A 21,478-nucleotide genomic window follows, 5' to 3' on the forward strand; every position below is an offset into this window, starting at 1 on the left:
AAAGCAAGCTCTATGCCAGCAGCCAGTGCTTATAGCCCCTGACTTTAGGAAGGAGTTCCTGGTGCAGATAGATGCCTGAAATGCAGGTCGAGGAGCGGTGCTGTCCCAGGTTGTAAATGGTGAGGAGCATCCAGTGATGTACCTGAGCAGGAAGCTGTCCCCCACTGAGAAAAACTACGCCATTGTGGAAAGGGATTGTTTGGCCATTAAGTGGGCGCTGGATGCTCTGAGGTATTACCTCCTGGGGAGAAAGTTTAAATTGATCACTGACCATGCTCCCCTTACATGGATGAAAATCAATAAGGACACAAATGCTAGGGTTACCCGATGGTTTCTGTCTCTGCAAAATTTTGGTAAATGCTCAGCATTGGACTGGATTTTTAGGAATGACAGGTAGGTTGGTAGTGGGACCTGTCATTCCACCCCCCTCCAGTCCACACTTTGGGGATGTTCCAGCAGTGACTCAGCTGCAGAGAGTCTCCTCGTCAAGGAGGCTTAAGAAGTTGCTCCAGCAGCAACACTTTAGCAGAGTTTGGCTGGAGAGTGAAAGAGAGAGGTCATATTTTTGGAGCTGTGTCCTGAGTGACTCAACTAGCTTTTGACTTCTGTGATTCTAGGTGAGGTAACTTATTCTATGTTTAGTTAGAGCCTAGCCGGGCAGGTATTTATTTTTGTATTGTTTCCTTTTGTTGCTGCACTACCTTTTTGAGTGAAAATAATCTCTACCTTTGTTTTTGGACTAAAGCCTGGACTTTTGTGTCTATGCCACCCCACCTAGCAACCCCAGACCCTGACACTGCCTAATGATAAAACACATATTTTAATAATTTTGCCTGCTTGTATTTGTTGTAACAATACGTTATAGTAATTTAGTAGTAATATTTTCTTAGTACTGTTCTTGGTTGGTCTACTACCGAATAGAAGAGTCTTGTGTTATTGCTTTCATGTTAGCAATGTGTTTATGCTCTTAATTCCTAACTGAACTTTTCATTTGCAAAGAGCATTGTTCCAGCATTAACAAGCGTACCATTCAACACACTGAAGTGCTAAAAGGTGCTTCATTTTAAGAGGTTTTTTTAAAGCGCTTTTCATATTTTAAGTTCAATTTGCAGTAAATTAACAAAGCTTGACAAATCCTTTTCACGTTCTCAAAAAGTGCACATGTATTTCTAGAGTGCTTTTTATCTTAAATTTGACATCTTCATCTTGTAGTAACCCTGCTCCATTAACAGGGAAATTAATATCTCGCTTTTTACCAATGTATACACTACTTAAAGCGTAAGTAACTTTTATTTATCTTTTCATAAATTAGTCGCTCAGAGAAGATACTTTATAATATACGTCTGTGTCTTTAATTATTACAACTGTCCTTATTTCTTATCTGGGTGATTTTGGTCCATACTTCATACACAGTCTGATTTTACAATAAAGAGGAGAAGGAGGAAGAAGATTGAGAAATGAGGCAGTGTACAGAACTGTCTTTTGTAGAAGGCTTTATAGTAATTCCTGAGAACCCATATGTGTTGTGAAAGACAATTGTTTCTCTATAGTGCAGATGTGTCTCTGCTTTGAGTTCTTCACTTTCTCCCTCTCCTCTCTGTAGATTTCCTTTATACAAATTTGATAAGTGGCAGAATGAGGCAAATAGGTGAAGAAACAGGCCATTTTATTTAATAAAAAATATTAAAAAGTTTCTTATAGCACAATAGATTTATATATAAAAAAAATAGGTTCATTTAATTATGCTTTAAAAATACACATTTAGTTAAACTTTAAAGAACCAATTTCTGTACAAATGGCCAAATGCTGGGGGTTTCTGAGAGTTAAATATTGATGACCTGTCCTTACAAATGGGCTTTAATATCTGATTAGTGGGGGGCTGACACTGAAGACCCTCATAGATTGGCTATTAGAAGCAACTGCATACAAGTGACTAATGCAGTCTCTTCACTGAATAGCAAGCACATCACTGTACATTGCATAGGGGCTCAACCACATCTCGTTGAATATATGAGAAACCTATTACTAGTCTGTGAAGCAGAAGTGGTGCCACTTAGACCCCACAATCAATTACTAATGAATTTCCAAAAGATAGGTCATTGATATTTAACTCTAGGAAAACCCCTTTAAATTTTAATCAGTCTTTCAAATATATTACTCATGTTTGAATTGCCTAGTCTTGACTTGTAGCCTGACTGATATAAGGGTATGTGCTCACATTCCGTATTTACCTAGAAACGTGGCTAAAACATGGATCTGACTTATATGTGCCATAGAAAAGCTTATTATTCAGTAGGGTTACTCTGTGGTTTTTGCATGCGGAATATGCACAAATAATGACCATGTTGTCTCGTTGCATGTTTACTCGGACAAGTGTTCTGACTCACATGATATAGTTGCATCTGATCATATAGTTACATCTGGTCATATAGTTACATCTGATCATATAGTTGCATCTGGTCATATAGTTGCATCTGGTCATACTGTTTTATTTGCTTGTTATTGCTTATGTATTGCTTACTCTTGTCTGTCCATGGAATTACCAATGTCTGGTAAATTTTGGTTGTAGCCCAGTTCTGAACATGTTACAATACACTTCAAAGGAATATTCCAAAAAAACATATTGATGGCTAAATAGTCGAAATATGTGCATTAATTTAATTGCAGAAATTACAGATCTCTAAAAGAGGATAAGAGTTTAGTTAAATATACATTAGAGGAAATGGTACTGGTCTTCTGTAAATTATTTCCCTGGAAGTTTTTAGAGAAAGATACCAAGATATTGCCCAATTTTGGACATCATATATATATATATATATATATATATATATATATATATATATATATATATATGTTTTTTTCATATTGTTCATACTATTTTATTGTTACTTTTTGTAAGCTTACTTGGCATGCCATTGTTAGCTACAGTAAATTGGTAGGTAAAAGAGAAAACAATTACTATAAGGTGATTATTACATACAATGTATTTACCTTTGCCCTTAAATAAGACAATTTTTCACTGCATGGGAAGAAAAATTATAATCTTCTGCTGGATTCAGATGAGTGAAACAATAATAGACAAGTGCAGATAAATTATTCTGCTTTCTTCAACTTATATGGTCACAAATAGTTTCCTGAATAGTTCATTCTACTTAGAACGTTCTCTTTAGATTTAATATATAGATCGGTACAGTCCAAAACCGGGTATAAGAACTACATTAGGAAGGCTGTCTTATCCAGATATTTCACAATGAATCAGGTCCATTGATCAGCTCTCCTAACACCCTATTTTTTGTTGACTCTCTACCATGACTGATATGGGGATCACAAATAGGGCACATCTCTAAATGTGATATTTGGTTTGTGTAGTCAATTTGTATTGTGTACTATGTGTTCTGTAATGCTGTCAATGTCAATGCTAATTCACCCCTACCAGACCAGAGCTCCAGATGTTTTGGCTTCTTTTCATAGAGATATAAAATTGGGTGTCAGCAGCATAGAGATAGTGGTGGAAAACACATCGCTTAACAGTATCTCCAATATGAGCTATCTATAGAGAAAAATAAAAGACCTAAAACCCAACCTTGACACCATAGTATAGGAAAAGAGGGATAAAAATACAGCTACTAAATGATCCCATACAATATATATGTGATGAGATATGTAGGGAAAAGACCAAGAAAAACCAGTATCCTTAAGGCTAGTGTCTACCTCTGGGAAAGTGTAAAAGTGCAATGAATTCTATTTTAGTAGTAGAGAGTGAGATTTATGCACTGCTGACCTTTAACGCTAACTAGCTATGTGTTGATGAATATCTCGTAGTGTCATAACTGCTTGTATCATACAAAATGTTCAAGACTGATCTGTTTAAAGGTCAAAAAGTTAAATGCATTACTAGTAAAAAGCGGATATTTATATGGGCAGAAGATTAACAGAGTTCATATAGAGTCCTCCGTTCTACTAATGGCATACATTTCTTTGCCATATCTTATAGCGTACATAAGGTCTGTCCTTATGTACTGCATAATGGAGTCTTGGGCATATTGATTTAGGTTGTAATAAAATACTTCTCCTACAGTTACAAAACCATGTTCATGATTCAACAACCTAAAATTATGCGAATCGTATAATAGTTTTACCAAGTTATTAAATAGACTTTTCACTAAACCTATATAAGGAAGTGTTTTTAAGAAAATGGTTTCAATTCTTTTATGGTTGGTCTGAGACTGTTCAGATAAAGGTCACATTTGTGATTTACAGCATGCTCTAGACTCTTATGTTTCTTCAGTAGAGCCCTATAACACAAAGCCATGTGAAAGCGCTTATGATATAAAGTCTGAAATCTGTACATATTCTGAAAATGGATCCATTCAAATAATGCTTATTTATCATCCTTTGTTTTCTTGGCATTAACCCATCTTTCAAAATATCCAAAAATTGCATTTTACATGGGATATATTTACTTGTTTGTTAGCAATCTACAGTATATTGCCAGTAGGGTGCCGAGTCTTTTATCCCTATCTTAAGCATTCGCATCCAAGCTGGTTCTCCCTTTCATCTAAAGTGAATTGAGCTACATTACCAGGATGTTATTTGAGTGTACTCAGTGAAACTATTATATTTTTATTGTTTATTATAGAAAGAATATGAATGATCTTATTGTGCATTTTACAGCACAAGATTGTTCCTTTATTATAACTATCAGATTTAAAAGGGTTTTCCAGTTGTATTAAGTAGACTGGTACTGGGATTCAGTGGAGCTAAAAAGTTTCACCGATCCCCGGCCACTACAATTTTGTTGGTGCATGGATTCATGCTCTATCTGCCTCTATCCTGACACTGCTGGACATGGCTAGGAATGTAATGTCAGCCTATCATTGGTCGAGGTGGGTCACTGTCACTAAGTATAAGCGGCTTTTTTACCTCATTTGCACCTTAATGACAGCCTTTATAATACAGCTGAAAAACTACTGAGGGTATCGCAATTGTTTTATTGTGGATATATAATGGATCATCTTTTTTTTTTTTTTTTTCAAAATTACCTCCATGTTTGTTGATATCTTAGGATCAGTGAAAAATACTCATGAATTCCATCAGTTTTTTCATGGTCCCTTAGAATTGTATTGGTGGGGTGCATCCATGAGGCATCTATGTCAAAGCCAAAGACATAAAACAGACAATCATTTTGTGATTTTTTTTTCATGGAACCAAGATCTATTGAAAAAAATGTATGTTCAAATAAATACATTAAAAATAAATAGATACATAAGCCATCCATGATATATATGGACAACACATGAATGTGAATACTGAATGTGTAAATATGGACTAAAGTTTCAACAGTTATATCTGCCATAATACTTCTTAAATTCCAATATGGATCCAACTTCAATTCCTCTTTAACTCTCATGATCTAAACAGCACTTACCCTTTGCTAGAAATCACTCTTAGGCTGGGTTCAGACGGGAGTTTTTTGGACTGGATTTTGACGCAGTGACCACCTCCAAAAAACCGGTCCAAAAAATGGCTAGTTGCAACTGGATGCCGGTGCAGAGCACCGACATCCAGTCACGACATTCCCCTCCGGATTAGACCCAAATGAATGGGCCTAGTCGGAAGGGAGTATCTCGAGGCTGAATCAGCCGTGGAATCTGCCTGAAGAAAGGGCATTTCTATTATTTTTTCAGCGAGTGGGAACAAACCAATCCCGGAAAAAGGAAATGACCAACTCCCATTGATTTCAGTGGGAGCGTTTTTCTTTTAGCCGGATTTTTTGTAACAAAAAAGCTGCATTTACACAATGTGGGGCCTTAGCCTTAATATCAGTTTTGGACTATATGCAGGAAATCCAGTTTGACTTTTGAAGTTCTGCAGCTTATTCAACAATGTCAATATTTGAGATTTTGTACTTGTCATTATTATTGGCAGATAATGGATTTATAAAATATGCATTTTTTAAGTAAATGTAAACTCATGAAGGACTGTGCATGATAAACCTAATAAACTATAGTTTCCTGTTTTTTGTATTTGAATAGGTTAATGGGAAGGACCTGTTGAAAGCTACACATGAGGAAGCAGTTGAAGCCTTTCGTAATGCTAAAGATCCAATAGTAGTTCAAGTATTAAGACGAACACCGGTTAACAGAGCTCATGGAAGTTCTCAGGATGTGCAACTTGTGAATGTGAGCACTCAAACAGACATCACATTTGAGCATATCATGGCTCTTGCCAAACTTAGACCATCCACTCCACCAGTTCCTGACATTTGCCCTTTTCTTCTATCTGACAGGTATGGGGATTTTCAATACTTATTATATTCCATGAAGATCTAGTTTAAGTTTATGTAAAATATTGAAAGTTTTGATCCCAAAAAAATCTGACTTTTAATTATACATTGCCTAAACCTTTTTTTGCTGCATAGCTAATAGTCAGACAAAAACACAATCCAGCCAACATCTTGGCTCCAGCTGTACTTAAGAATCATGCTTTATGTCATGCAGCTTTTTTCATCAAAAGAACCATGTTAGAAAGCATACAACACATCTAATATTTCTAAAAGGTAGCTAAAAAAATGAAAAAGACAGTATTCTTTATCCTAATCAATCCTTGCCTCCTGGACACCATGTAGAGATTAGACAGATAATACCAACTTGTGAGCGAATTAAGAAACCAAGCTCCACATCAAGCCATTCACTACCACTCATTGTTAGAAAAGTATTTTCAATTTATTGCAAAGTGTACTTCTGTATTTATTGAAGTTATTGTGTCCACATTTTCCAGAATATAAAACGTGGACATGGCTTCATTAGCAGACAGGCTGCGTTTCAAAAAGACAGATTGGAATCCTGCAGCTGCGGAACATTGCCAGCCCTTTGTTATGAATGTACTGCTGTATTTCTTTTGATTTGGTGCACAGATCATTGCCTGGAATCCAATTTAAGCTATGAAAATGACTACTCTAAGTGTGCAGTAAATGAAAAGAAACATATCTTTTTGTTCAGTGCTTCTTTAGATTAGCAACCCATCGTAACCTCTTGAAACGAGAAAGCTGCAGATAAGTTTGTCATAGTTTAATTAAAAAGAAGAACATTGTCTCATATGGCCTTCTTGCACCAATTTTTCCATATAGCTGCCATTCTCTTCATCCAATGGAGCATGAATTTTACGAAGGTAATGAGTATCTTTCCAGCCTGCATGCTGATGGAGACCGAACGGAAGACTTTGAGTATGAGGTGAGATTATTTTTCATATCAGCTGAAAGCTTGCTGTTCCTGCACAGCATCATAGAACATTTTAATAATTATATTTACAGATATTATTTATGTGGCTTAATAATTATATTTACAGGTATTATTTATGTGGCTAATTACAAAGGCTATGGTGTTGTGTTATATTGTATCAAGACAAGCAAGATCATTTGTGTTTTTCCTTTGAATAATGAGTACTGTTTTTAGCCCGTCCTCATAATTAACACTGAACACTTTATAGCGACTGTATATGTTATTAAATTTAGATTGGGAATTTAGTACCATATTTTAAGTAAAGGTTGACCATACCCTTGAACTTTTAGATGGTCACTTTCTAAACTATTTCATTATTGGTCTTCTGGACAATAACGGCAAAAAATAAAACAATAAATAGGTGAGGGGGGTTTCACATTTGCGCCTTGGTCTCTGCTTTCAGCTTTCCATCTTCTGCCCAAGAAACTGGATGGAAAACGGAAGTCACTTTTCAAACCCATTCAAATTGCAAAGTGTCCGCCCTTGAGTGTTTTGTGGTCTCGGACATGCAGGACTTTGTGTCTGGTTAAAACAAAAAAACTGCTTCACCACGGAGACCACAAAATGCTCACGGGCGGACACTGTCTGCCAGGTTTCGTTTCCTGTTGGCAGAAGACGGAAACCTGAAAGCGGAGACCGGGGCCAAGATGGGAACCTGGCCTGACACTTGTCAGAAAAATCTACGATGTTCTCTGTGACCTGTGAATTCATTTGTGGAATTATGATACCATATATTTTATCATTCCTTTTGGTGCACATTTTCTAAGGACCATTCCTACCAAAGCAACGTTTACCCAAATCTGAATCAAATCATTGTTTATTATTTATTTTTCTGTTAAAATTGTGCTGCCTATTGGCAGAAAATGGTCTAAATTAGTCTCTGTAACAATCTAAAATCTCTACCTTAGACCCTTGCAGACAACTGTGGTGTGGGTGACCCATTCTTTTCTATGGACCCATACACACAAACATAATTTTCACTTTCACGGTCCTATGTGCGGGCCGACAGTCAGGGCTGCATCACATAGGACAGGTCCTATTTCTGTCCTATTTTGTGTCCTGTGATTCCATGGCTCCTATTCATTTAATTAAAGGAGCTGCGGAAGCATGGCCAGTGCACAGGTGGCACATGGGGATATCCCTATGTCCTACCCGTGCTTTTATTTCATAACCGGCCGGTTGTAGCATGGTGGCCTGAGACCGGTCTTATAATTAGAGTAGCATTTCCACAATTGATATCTGGAAGAAGATGTCCATGACTGTGGTTGATGAGGGGATTGTGTTTGTTTTATAATGTGTCTGTATAAGTGGTTTGTACAACAAGCTTCATTGATCTTTAGTTATAGGGCTGTCAGGGAATGAAGTGTAAATATTAGAAATATTTTAAATTCTATTCAAAATACCGTATACACTGTAGAATATCCAGAACTGAGAAAACGTTAAAGCAAAGTCCTGAAATGGATGCATCAAACTTAGTACATCTATTGTCAGTCTGTGCGCCTGAAAAGTAAATCTACTCTAGTTACTTACTGGTGTAAACTTGCACTATAATTTACACCACTTTCTGAAATACATGAAAATCAAGTCTTGAAGTAATAAAACATGTTATTGAATATCACATGTTAAACATTATAATAGTACAATATCTTACTAGCACACTTTTTACTAAAAATTCATAAAGTTCAATATTCAATTTGCACTCTATTGGGCTGTGAAACAATAGAACTAAATTACATGTGTATGGCCCTCTGGGCTTGACCACACCTGTCTCGCTGTTTTCTGACTATTGATATTTTTAACCGCTTTCCGCCGCAGGCATTTTTTGATTTTTGGTTTTGACTCCCCACTAGGGTTGAGCGATCGGGATTGGAAAAGATCGGATTCCGATTGGCGATCGAGTAAATTTCACGATTGCGATCGGAATTCTGAACCGATCTTTTCCAGCGGGGTCGAGGTCGGAGATTATTTAAAGATCGGCTCAACCCACAAGTGACTTTTCCCATAGAGAAGCATTGACTAGGGTTGAGGATCGGGATGGGAAAAGATTGGATCCCGATCGGCGATCAAGCAAATTTCACGATCGCGATCAGCTGGAAAATCGATCCTGAAATCTCAAGATCAGCTCAATCCTACTCAATCCTACTCCCCACCTTCCAAACCCCATAAATTTTTATTTTTCAAATGAGCCAAATGAGGACTTAACATTTAGGGGACTATTTGTAGTTTGTAATGGTAATAAAGATGGATATAAATTCAGAATGGGGTAAAATTGAAGAAAAAATGCATTTGCGCAACACTCTTATGAGCTTTGTTTTTACATCATTCACTCTGCAGCCGAAATAACATGTTACCTGTATTCTATGGGTTGGTAATATTCTGGGGATACAAAATTTTTATAGTATTTACATTTTAACCCCTTAAAAAAATCCCAAATTTTACAAAAAAAAATTCTTAACATTGCCATATTCTGACTCATACCTTTTTGAAAAACATTGTGGGAAAAACAGCACTTTTGTACAGTACTTCGGCCTGTTATGTGGGGCCTTAGCCTCACTGTGTTTTTTTAATTTTATATGTGTTCTAGGGAGAATTTGATTTGAATTTTAAATTCCATTTTTTAAAACTTTTTTTATTCTTACTGCATTTAATAGACCCATTAGAGGTCTTGAACCCCAGGGGGTCTGATCAATAATGCTAGTGCATTGCAATACATTGGTAATTACCAGAATTTGTATTACAGATTGCAGAGAGAATCCTGGGGTTTGCGAGGCCCTGGGCAATTGACTTTGGCGGGGCCCTACGCGCAGCGCGCCGCAGAAAATTTGGCCCCGCCCACTTTTATGTTGACTCCGCCCATTATCATTCATTTTTCATGTGATTCCACACAGTATAATCCTCCTACAGTCACCCGTAAATTATATGTCCCCCCCTCCATCTCTCCCCATTTTCATATACACCCTTCATCTACCCCTAGTTTCATGTCCCCCCTCTATCTCTGTCCCCAGTTTCATGCCATTCTCCCACTTTATCTGCCCACAGTTTCATGTCTCCCCCGTCTCTGCCCCAGTGTCATGCCGTTCTCCCCCCTTCATCTGCCCCAGTGTCATGCTGTTCTCCCCCCCTCTATCTGCCCCAGTGTCATGCCGTTCTCCCTCCGTTCATCTGCCCCAGCGTCATACTGTTCTCACACACACTCACCTTCCCTCGTTCCCCCGCAGCTCTCTCCTTCATACACATATTGTAGGCGCGATGTGACATCATCACATCGCGACTACAAATGCCGGAGCTCAGCGTTAAAACAGGAGCTGAGCTGTGACACCTCCTGCTTTAAACGCCTATGTATTCAGCTCATCGGCGTTGAAATCGGGACATGCTGACCCAGGGCCGGCTCCAGGTTTTTATGGGCCCTTGGACGACAGAGCCTCAGTGGGCCCCCTTGTAAAGGAGGCGGGGGAGTCGAGACACTGTGCGTCACAGATGAAGCGAGTGATGTCATGCAGGAGTGTGGCGTCACCAACGCCATACCTCCTAATTTTTAATGAGTAGAAAGAGAGGTAAAATGTGCGGCGCGCTCTGCGTGCCACGGCAAATTTGGCTCCACCCACTTTTATGTTGATTCCACCCATTCTCATTCATTTATCATGTGCTCCCACACAGTATAATCCTCCTACAGTCACCCGTAAATTATATGCCCCCCCTCCATCTCTCCCCCAGTTTCATATACACCCTTCCTCTGTCCCCAGTTTCATGTCCCCCCCTCCATCTCTGTCCCCAGTTTCATCACGTTCTCCCCCTTCATCTGCCCACAGTTTAATGCCCCCCGTCTCTGCCCCAGTGTCATGCCGTTCCCCCCTCCCCTTCATTTGCCCCCCAGTTTCATTGGGCCCCCTCCATCTCTGTCCCCAGTGTCATGCTGTTCCACCCCCTCATCTGCCCCAGTGTCATGCCGTCCCCCCCTCTCCCCTCCCCTCCATCTCTGTCCCCAGTTTCATGCCGTTCTCTCCCCACCCCCTTCATCTTCCCCAGTGTCATGCCGTTCCCCCCTCCCCTTCATTTGCCCCCCAGTTTCATGGGCCCCCTTCATTATGTTCCACCTTAATATTTAATACAAAACAAACACTTACACTCACCTTCTATCACTCACCTTCCATCGTTCCCCCGACGCTCCTCTCTCCTCTCTCCCACTCCAGTCATATACGTAATTAAAGCAGGAGCTGTGACCTCAGCTCCTGCTTAGCTGCGGCCCGGCTTGCGTGTGTAAGTGTGATGTGATGACGTCATCGCACCTACACACGCAAGCCGGGCCGGAGCTTTAAAGCAGGAGCTGAGGTCACAGCTACCGCTTTAATCGTGTATGTATTCCAGCTCATCGGCAGACGGACGCCGATGAGCTGAAATCGTGACAGGCAAGTGCCAGGGGGCCCCCAGAGGCTCTGTGGGCCCCGGCACTTGCCCGACTGCCGAACTGACCGGACCATTTTGTTAGGGCCGGGCCGCGGGGCCCCGCTAAGCGCGGGGCCCCGGGCGGTTGCCCGGCTCGCCCGGCCCTGGATCCGCCCCGCCTGGGCTTACTCTTCTCTGCTCTGTTAACAGCATTTAGCATTCTGCTTTACAGCATGGGCATGGCTACAGTCAGTAATAATCTGTAGCTAATTCTGTGCAAGGAGTGGGAGTAGATACACTGTCACATTATCTGGATGCGATAGGTATAGTCAATTTCACCAGACACATTCCCTTTAAGTTCTTTGGTTGGGGGGAGGGGTGTGATTGAGAACTCCAATCAGAGTCAGGGAGTGTCAGAGACCATAATCTAACCCCTCGCCTGCTCCTGCCTGACACCACCTTCCTGACAGTACAGAGTCTAAATAGCATATAAGGCACCAATGCTAACAGCATTGATTGATCAGGAACATCAAGGGCTAAAGAAAGAATTCCAGCAGTGTCATATGTCTATTAATATATGCTAAGAACTGGGGTTGGAGGAGGTGGTGAAAGGTCTTTATGTACTTTAAGGGTCTATTCACACAGAGTTTTTGGCGCTGATTTTGATGCTGAATCCGCGTCAGAATCTACGTGGAAAAAAAGCCTCCCATTGACTTCAATGGGTTCCTTTTTTTGCTGATTCACCATCAAAATCAGTGCCAAAAAACTCTGTGTGAATGGACCCTAAGTGTCAATCTAATAATATTCCTAAAACAAAGCATGCAACTATTTTACTGGTCAAACATTTCTTCCATATAGATTTCAGACTCCACTACTATCTTGCAGATGCTAATATGCACCATGTCCTGTAATAGAAAACAGTGATAGGTAGACTCTATATTACACTCACAGATGTTTTACAGTGTGGATAATAGCAAAACTTGCATTATATATACATCAGTATAATCAGGATTCAAGGCATTCCAGATACAATTACAATGTTTGACAGTTGTTCTATATAAAATCACTCTATGTGAGTACAGTATGTAAAAGAAAATTCCGAGTGTTTCCCCTTTAAAGTAAACAAACCACCTAATATTCCAATATTGGATAAGATTGAAAAATAATACTTGTTCCAGTCCTCTGGCCGGAGCATTATCTTCATCGAGCACATGGAATTGATAAACACGAATGTCTTTTTACTGCACCACCACCCATATCTATTTAGTTGAATCTGACATCAATTCTGATTTGTCCCCTCTCTCTACTTTTCAAAAAGTCATGCCATTCTCAGCCTGTCATCACTGATAAGTGAGAAGACATGAGGGAATCCAATTTCATTTGTGATTGCGAAGCTTTCAGCAGATTGAATGTGTTTACCATCTCGCAGCCGTGTTTGAGCCTTGTTTATTTCTTTTGTGCTTAACATACAAACTCCACTATTAGTTTACTTATATGATTATGCTATTAAGGGGTCTCTGGGGACATGGGAATCAAATTACAGCATAAAGTGTAGCTATTGTAGGTTTTCACAAAAAAATATAAATGTAAGCAATTTCAATTTTTTTTTATTAAGGCGAAGGTGTCACGGAGCAGAAATGCGCAGCATTTTTGGCTGCTGCGGGAAATGCAGTGGTAAAAAAACACTGTATTTTACAGTTCCAGCAAAATGAATGACGTTTCATCAATCTCATCCACACTATAAAAAAGCTGCATTGAAAATTGCAACGTGATAATTTTAGCTGCGGAATCACAAGCATTTCTCTTTATATTGAATAGGGGGAAAAAACAGAGATAAATGCAATAAAAACTCAAAGGTAAACGCTACACAAAAAATTAAATGCTTTTTTGCAGTGTTTTTATTAGTTGTGATTTGCTACATGGGGCCTTAGCCTAAAGCAGTGGTTCTTAACCGGGGTTCGATCGAACCCTAGGCCCTATGCACGGTTCATTTTGTGTACGAGTACAAAAAAAATACATACCTATGTCTTGAATCTGGAAAAAAATCATATTTGATTTATCACTAAAGAAAGGTTCGGTGAATGTGCATATGAAACTGGTGGGTTCGGTACCTCAAACAAGGTTAAGAACCACTGGCCTAAAGTAAACTTCAACTAGACAATGGTTAATCTATGCAGTATTTGCTTTGTTGCAGTTGGGAAGTTGCAACCAACCATAAAACAAACTAAGCAAATTGAATTTGAGATACAACCACACTATATATCTCTGAAACTGCCTGGAACTAGAAACATATACAGTATATTATGCTGGGAAAGTAGCAACAAGGAAAAATGTATGACGGACAGTGGGGTAACTAAAGGATCATTGGCTGAGCATTAGTTCAGCTTAGAGTCCCCTGTGTAACTTCAACTGTAAACTAAATCCCAGCCATACATTTAAGCAGCATTTACATTACTCTTTAGGTCCCTGCCTCCAAAGATTTATTCACAACACGTCTCCTTTATATCTCATAAATATGCCCTTGTCTCATTCCAGTGTATCAGAGGACAGGAGTAATACATTTACAAATCACAAAGATCAAAGAAGTTTGATTGGTCTTAGTATGATGAGTGAGGTCTATGGGCTCCCCTAGCTTATGGATTTGGTTGACCCCTCTAGTTACATAACAGTGATGGTGTGAGAAACATGCAGACCCTAGCAGTATAACTAAACAGTGTTCTAAAAATTAAATCTAAAGTATAGACAAAATTTCAGAATCTAAGTACATATGCTATTTTGTTTGGAGCATGGGTACGACTACAATGGGTTATTATTATAAACTATGATTATTGGGATATGATATCATAGTCAGCATTATCCAGGTTTTGTAATAGTACTAGGTTGACTATCACTGTACTGGGATTTTACTGAGAATATATTCATGGTATTCATATAATTTGCAGGGAAGCCCCTATGACAAAACAAAAAAAGTGATAACTTTACAATCAGGAGAGATGAGTATACCAATATAAAGTGTCAAAGAAAGCTACATTGATGATTACCAAATGCTCGAATTGTGAATATGGAAATTGGGGTGACCCATCACAACTTTCACTTAGATTAAAAATGACAAGGAATATTAAGACTTGCTTCCAAATATCATTTGACTTTGTTAAAATTACAGCTTGTAATGTGCATGTATGACATTTGCTCCGAGATATCACGTGGCATATACACTGTGAACATTGAATTAAATACTATTATTTTTTCCTTTACTTATATTATTCCTCTTTATTCTGCAATACTCTTTTTTTAATTAATGTTGAGGTATATAAAGGTCAGCCAGGATGCTTTTCAGCAGTCAAAAATTCACAGCATTGTAAGAAAGTATTGAAATGGAAGACATAACACATATTAACTTAAAAAAAAATATTAAATGCAAGTTATTCATTTCAGATTTGAAGCCATGATTGTACAACATCAAATGGTTATAAAACTTATTCCTGGGGTCAGCACACCTATAGGATCTGTTCTATACACATATAGAGATAAGGTTATAACTTACAGTATGTTGAAAACGTTTAGTTTCAGAAACCGAGTTATTTGGATTTAAGTTTTCACTTGTGTGTGAAGACAAAGCCCATAGCAGGTTGTTTCTGGGTGTACAGAAGATCTTTATATAATATAATATTTGGTTTTAGTTTTCCTTAAACAGATATTCGTAGATCTACTTTTTATGAAGTTACCGAAGTCCCTTTGCAATGCTTACAAGTTATATTGTAATTCATAGGATTTTTATTTTTCTCTGGCAGAACATCAGCGGCAGTGATTTAGTTGTAATGTTTCAGAACCTGACTGGGAAAAATAATTTTAGTGATTTCTCTCCGCTTCTGTAGACAGTCTTGTGATGACTATATTTCACAACTATTGTTAAAAGATAACTCCCTGAAAGAGCAATTTATGACTGAAGTGTGAATAGAGCTACATACAGTCTCAAATATCATCATAGCAAAGTCTGAATCTGGTTTGAAGGTTGTTCAGTCTGTGCAGACAACCTATTGTTTGTTTGTTTTCTTAAGACGGTATTTAGGACTGTGATATAGATGTATTGGTCCAATAATAAATTATGACAACGATAAATTAAAATGTTGGCAATGATGTGTTATACAGGAGGAACAAGTATTGAGTTGTAAGAAGCTTAAGTTCTCCTGGATTTTAAAAACATATTGTATTAGAAAATGTGCTTATTGAAGTGATGTCTGGGCCGCTCATTGGAGAATTCCAGGCTTTCAAAAATATTTTGGAGTGTGTAAAAATGGAAATTGATCAGGGTTGTCCAGGGACATAAAAAGTTATTCATGTTAATGTCTTGCCTGTGTATTTATATATGTATTTTTTCAATTTTTACTACATTATTTCTATTAATTTTTGTTTTCGTCATGTGATACGGAAAGTGGTTTTTTTATGTTTTTATATTTTTAATCTTGGTGACGACTCAACCCCTGTATCATGTAACTTGGAGTCAGATAGTATTCAGTCACAGTGTAGCCACCCCCTTGCAACCATGTGATCTATGAAGATGTATTTGTATTTAAAGATGTATTTGCCTGCCCTGCTGCACTTGGCAGGTGGAGCAAATGCAGCCAATCCTTTCATGTATATTTATATGGAGATAATCCGGGGGCTGGCTGCATTTCACTATTTGAATTTTGCAAGAAAAAAAAGCAGGATCTCTGGCGTTGAATTCAAAGGGACAAATCACAGGTGAGTCACTATTGCTATTGAATTACATAGTGGCAGCGGCTCTTCTGTGATAGCTATTACCAGCAGTTGTCCCGCTATGATCTATCCATTTGCTGTGACACTATGATGTCACATTACAGGGATAGTATATAACATTGTGGGACATTATAGGAGTGCCGTGATCTGTCTTTGCTCTGAAGGGTATCATGTAGAAAATAGTAACAATTACAAAGTAAAATCTCTTAAATTGGAAGGAATTACTGGATTTGTTATATAGTAATCTAGAATTTAATCTACATTTAACAATAATTCTCTTACTGTACATAGATACTCAGATCTGAACAAGGTATATAAGGCCCCTGGGTAAAACACCTGGTAAAAGCTCCTCCTAAGTAACAGTATCATAGAATACGTCCTTATCATATGCTAAATAGAGACACTGGATATATGAGAGTAGTAGTAGTAGTCTATGAGCTGTTACCCCTTCTACCCTGCATTCAATCAGTGCCTTGGATGATAGATAATATCCTTGCTGATCCCCAAACTCCTTTAGCACTGGTGTACTCTGCACCAATAGCACATACATAGAGTTAAGAGTTTGCTGGGAACTTGTTGACTTTTCGTTGAAGAGAAGGGTTTCTCGATTTATCAGGCTTCTAAAGACTAGAAAAGTGTGAATTACAGTTCATATTTCACTGACAAGTAATGGAATATGAAAAGATACCCGTATTTCATCAAATGTCAATTATGGAAGCCATTTTACTTTTAAGCAATAAATGAAAAATATACAGTATTTTGCAATGTATTAAAATACTACTTCCTGGGCTTTGTAGACACTTTAGGAAGATATGCTGTATTCAAACACACCCTTTTTTTGTTCCTCACAGGAAATTGAATTGTGTCGCCTAAATAATCAGGATAGACTGGGCCTTACAGTCTGCTACAGGACAGATGATGAAGAGGATACCGGAATATATGTTAGTGAGGTAAAATAAAAAGATGAAAGCAAAGGAGTAAATGCATCCTGCATACAGATATAAACTCTTTAAGGTCCTCTTTGTGAAATTGCACTGTGGTTGTTTATGGGCGAATTGTCCTTTATTTTCCATTTCCAGCATTTACTTTTCTTTATGCTGTATATACAATATGTTATAGCATACCAGGTACAATTGCACACGCACCTTGTTTCACCAGTTGTATCTACATATAATATAATACATCTCCTAAATACACCTATAAGTACTTTTGGGGGTTTTCTCATCTTGGTCACACAAAATATTCACAGGACAGTGGAAGACTCATTCTGCCAGTTGAGATACATCCACATATAGGGTGAATGAAGAGGTAGCCATTCACGTACAAATACAGCTTTAAGTCTGTGGAGTTAGAGAAAAAGCAAAGCAAATGCCTAACCCTTGGTTGATGGGGTCCCCCCAAACAGACTACCGAACGCATTTGCAAGCGGTGTGCAGTGAAAGCACACAGACCCCCATAGACTATAATGGGATCCGTGTGTTTCCCGCCAGATCTCTGCACGAGTCATGCGGACAGAAAAGTAGATTGTGAACTACTTTCCTGTCCACATGTTCCCTGCGGAGATCTGGCGGCAAGCACACGGACCCCATTATAGTTCATGGGGCCCGTGTGCTTTCACTGCATACAGCTTGCAAATGCGTTTGGTATTCCGTTCGGGAGTGTCCCCATGCAGAGATGTGAACTAGGCCTTACACATGTGCATAGTCACCCCTCCATTTACCCTGCATCACAATATGCCTTAGAGGAATGGCCACCACTGTTCTCATATGAAAATGGAGTTTCAAACGTGTTATACTGTGCATATTACATAAATATCTAAATTGTACTTTCTGCCCCTATTATACATATAAGGAAAACACCATTGTTTCCGCAGATACAATTGACATGCTGCGATTTTCAAAAACATGAGCAGTTTTGAAAACGCAGCTTTTCTGCGGCAGATTTTTTTGCAATGTGTGGATGGGATTACCTAAAATCCCATTCACTGTACAGGTGCTATAACACAACGTGGGGCTTTAGTCTAGAAGTCTGAAAGAAGATAAGCATTCAGCCTCATGTAAGAGTTTTGGCCTTTATAAAACTGTAGTGAATGTCGTTTTCTTTATAAAACAGTTTACTTAAATAATCAGCAACAAAACAATTCCAAATAGTTTCCAAATCCGCCTAGACTGCATAATACAAACAATAAAAGAAGTGATTGAATCCGGATTATTAACCTTCATGGCCAGACCCAGATTCATTAAATAATTAAGCATGTGACCATATGTTATCCTCTGATATTATTCTGATACATTCCCTCCAACAATTGTATATAGTCTATTTTTTCTGAGCCATAAAATCATTATTTCATTTTCATCAGCCTGGGGTGTTTCTGAAGTGCAGCCTACTGCCGGCTTTTACTATCTTATATAATTACACTGTCTTTTGCCATTAAATAGCAGACTCCGGTTTATTATTTTGGTGACAGGCTATTATTAAAAAAAGAGCCTAGCGAACATTTTTCCGTATATGAAATGTAACCTAAAACCAAATGCTACACTTGAGGTGTTTTGTTTGAAAAATAGCTTATGGGATGACAGGGCCAAATAAATGACTCAGGATAACCATCAACTGAAGGTGATAGATAGTGTTCCCATTCTGGACACTGGATCATTATTCATTACAGAAATATTAAACATCTGGACAGCTCAAGAGCCTTGTGTAACTGTCAAGATTGATCTCAATATATCATCAGTAACAATTGCGGGATATTTAATGATGCTTATTTACTGGGATACAAAGGCAGATTCACACCTGAAAGGATTTTCTTAAGGAAAAATGCAGAATATTTCCATGTATTCTTTAACTTACAAAAGCAGAACTGGTAGTGCATTCACAAGTAACAGAACAAAGCAACTACTGGTGTGTATAACACTAATGTTTCATATCTTACATTAATACTTTACTTACTGTATAAATACTATATGAATATATCTATGAATATGTTATAAATGTCCAAGTAAAATCTAATTATGCAGAGGTATTTTCTATAGTATCATTCTAAGTATATTACAATTGCTGGATACAGACATAATAAAATTAATTGAAATTCAAATAAGAAAAGTTATGATAATTAATTCACACATGACAATGCTAGAGATCACTTTTTGATATCATACTGCATTGACTAATCACAGATGGTTAGGGAACCACCCTTCTAGTAACTCAAAATCACTGTAAAAGGTCCCAGGAAACAGAAGAAAAATGATAAAATATAACTTTTATTAATTCTATTAAAATAGTACCTATCAGCTCCCTACCGGTACCTTCTTGTGTAAAAAATGACTACATAGTAGAGCAACGCGATCTGGTAATTGTCTCCAATCAATGTGCACTAGGATTAAATTCATAGCACATATATTAGCTGTTACTCCAAATCTATAGAGTTACAATTAAAGAATGTAGGTTAATTCATTAGATGTAACAAAAGTAGATCAATCCCATATCTCAGTTTCTGTTTTTGAAAACTCTATTCCAAATGCCCTCACAGATAAAAGTAAATTTAGGACATGGTAGGACTGGGAGCTGGTACCTCCATAGTGGACAAAAATGGTGTATACAGCCTATGCAGACAGCGCTGAGTCAGCTGATATCAAGCGCTAATCTGACTGCACCTATACATACACCCATGTTTTGCTAAGCTGCTCAGTGATTCCCAGCACCTAACATTGCTGCCCTTCAGAACACCAAAATTGTTGATATTATGGCTCTAGACATTTCTCCTACACTAGTCATTGACACAGTGAAAACCACAGTTCCAGAAGCTCTGGTGATGAGCCCCAGTACTGGTATGTAAGCTGACGCCGGCCACTGACTGTGCTCCTCCTTATATAGGACAGCTGTATACACCTTTTTTGTCCACTCTGGAGGTACCAGCTCCCAATCTTACCATGTCTTAAATTTACTTTTATCTATGAGGGTATTTGGAATAGAGTTTACAGAAACTGAGATATGGGATTAATCTACTTTTGTTACATCTAGTGGATTAACCTACATCCTTTAATTGTCAACCATTGTCAACAAGTCGACCATTCTTGCCAAGGGCCTCTAAAGTTAGATCACCAATACTATCTGCTCTGAAACCCCCTTTAATTGGACTTAATTAAATAACCAGCTTTTCTCTTATATTCTGTTTTCCTGTAGGTTGATCCAGACAGTATTGCAGCCAGAGATGGCCGCATTCGAGAAGGAGACAGGATATTACAGGTCAGTCTTTCTATGTATGTTTCTATTCATTTCTTTTACAAAAAGATCTCAACCAATTTTAAAATGATCAAAAGATGTCACTTTCATGGTCTTTTATGCACATTGAAGTAAAATGCTATAAAGTCTAAAGGGGGAAATCCATATAGAAAATATTCCTGTCACTTAATCTAGTTACATAGATATGGTGAGGAATGGCAAGAGGAATCTGTTCACCTCAAATAATAGTTATGTATTACGTCCTTTCTGCCATTCCTCACCATATCTATATATATAATATATAGCGCTGTGCTGAGCAGTGCAGCCCGGGGCAGAACACTCCCACACATAGGGAAGAATGCAGAACTGAAGAAATGGCTACACACATCATTCGCAAGTAAGAGATAAAAGCTATATCACTCCTTTTTTAATGCCCCGCATTGCAAAAAAGTTGCTTTATATGTTGAGATTTTGCTGTGTTTATTGAGCCAAAGTCAAGAATGGCTTCAACAGGAATAGGAAATCTCCACTCTGCTAAATTCATTCCATGCTTTGGCTCATAAACACGACAAAATCTGAAACAAAAAATAGCAGCTTTTCTTTCAATCATGAGATTGCTGGGTCTGAGCGGTTACCATTGTACATAGGGAATCTATGTGGAATACAGAAATATTAATGTACATTACATTGGGGTGCAAAAGATTCCAGGTTCAAGTGAAAATATTTTTTAAAAAGTTTGAAAAAGTGTTCATGAACGTATTAAAAATAGATAAGAACAAACGCTTTAGAATTAAAAAAATTAATAATGTGAACAAATAAAATAATTATACTAGGTA

The 21,478-nt window shown here is 38.0% G+C and overlaps 1 protein-coding gene across 1 annotated transcript in view; it reads left to right on the top strand.

The window, feature by feature from the left end:
- PDZRN4 (PDZ domain containing ring finger 4) overlaps positions 1-21,478 on the top strand; it is a 123,055-nt gene that overhangs the window by 76,105 nt on the left and 25,472 nt on the right. The window contains exons 2-5 of the mRNA XM_075274234.1: positions 6,036-6,289; positions 7,130-7,232; positions 17,273-17,371; positions 20,604-20,666. Of these exons, the coding sequence (XP_075130335.1) occupies positions 6,036-6,289; positions 7,130-7,232; positions 17,273-17,371; positions 20,604-20,666 (519 nt within the window). The remainder of the gene's footprint in view (positions 1-6,035; positions 6,290-7,129; positions 7,233-17,272; positions 17,372-20,603; positions 20,667-21,478) is intronic.

Source organism: Leptodactylus fuscus, chromosome 5 (genome assembly GCF_031893055.1).
Source record: "Leptodactylus fuscus isolate aLepFus1 chromosome 5, aLepFus1.hap2, whole genome shotgun sequence".
Taxonomy (NCBI): Eukaryota; Metazoa; Chordata; class Amphibia; order Anura; family Leptodactylidae; genus Leptodactylus; species Leptodactylus fuscus.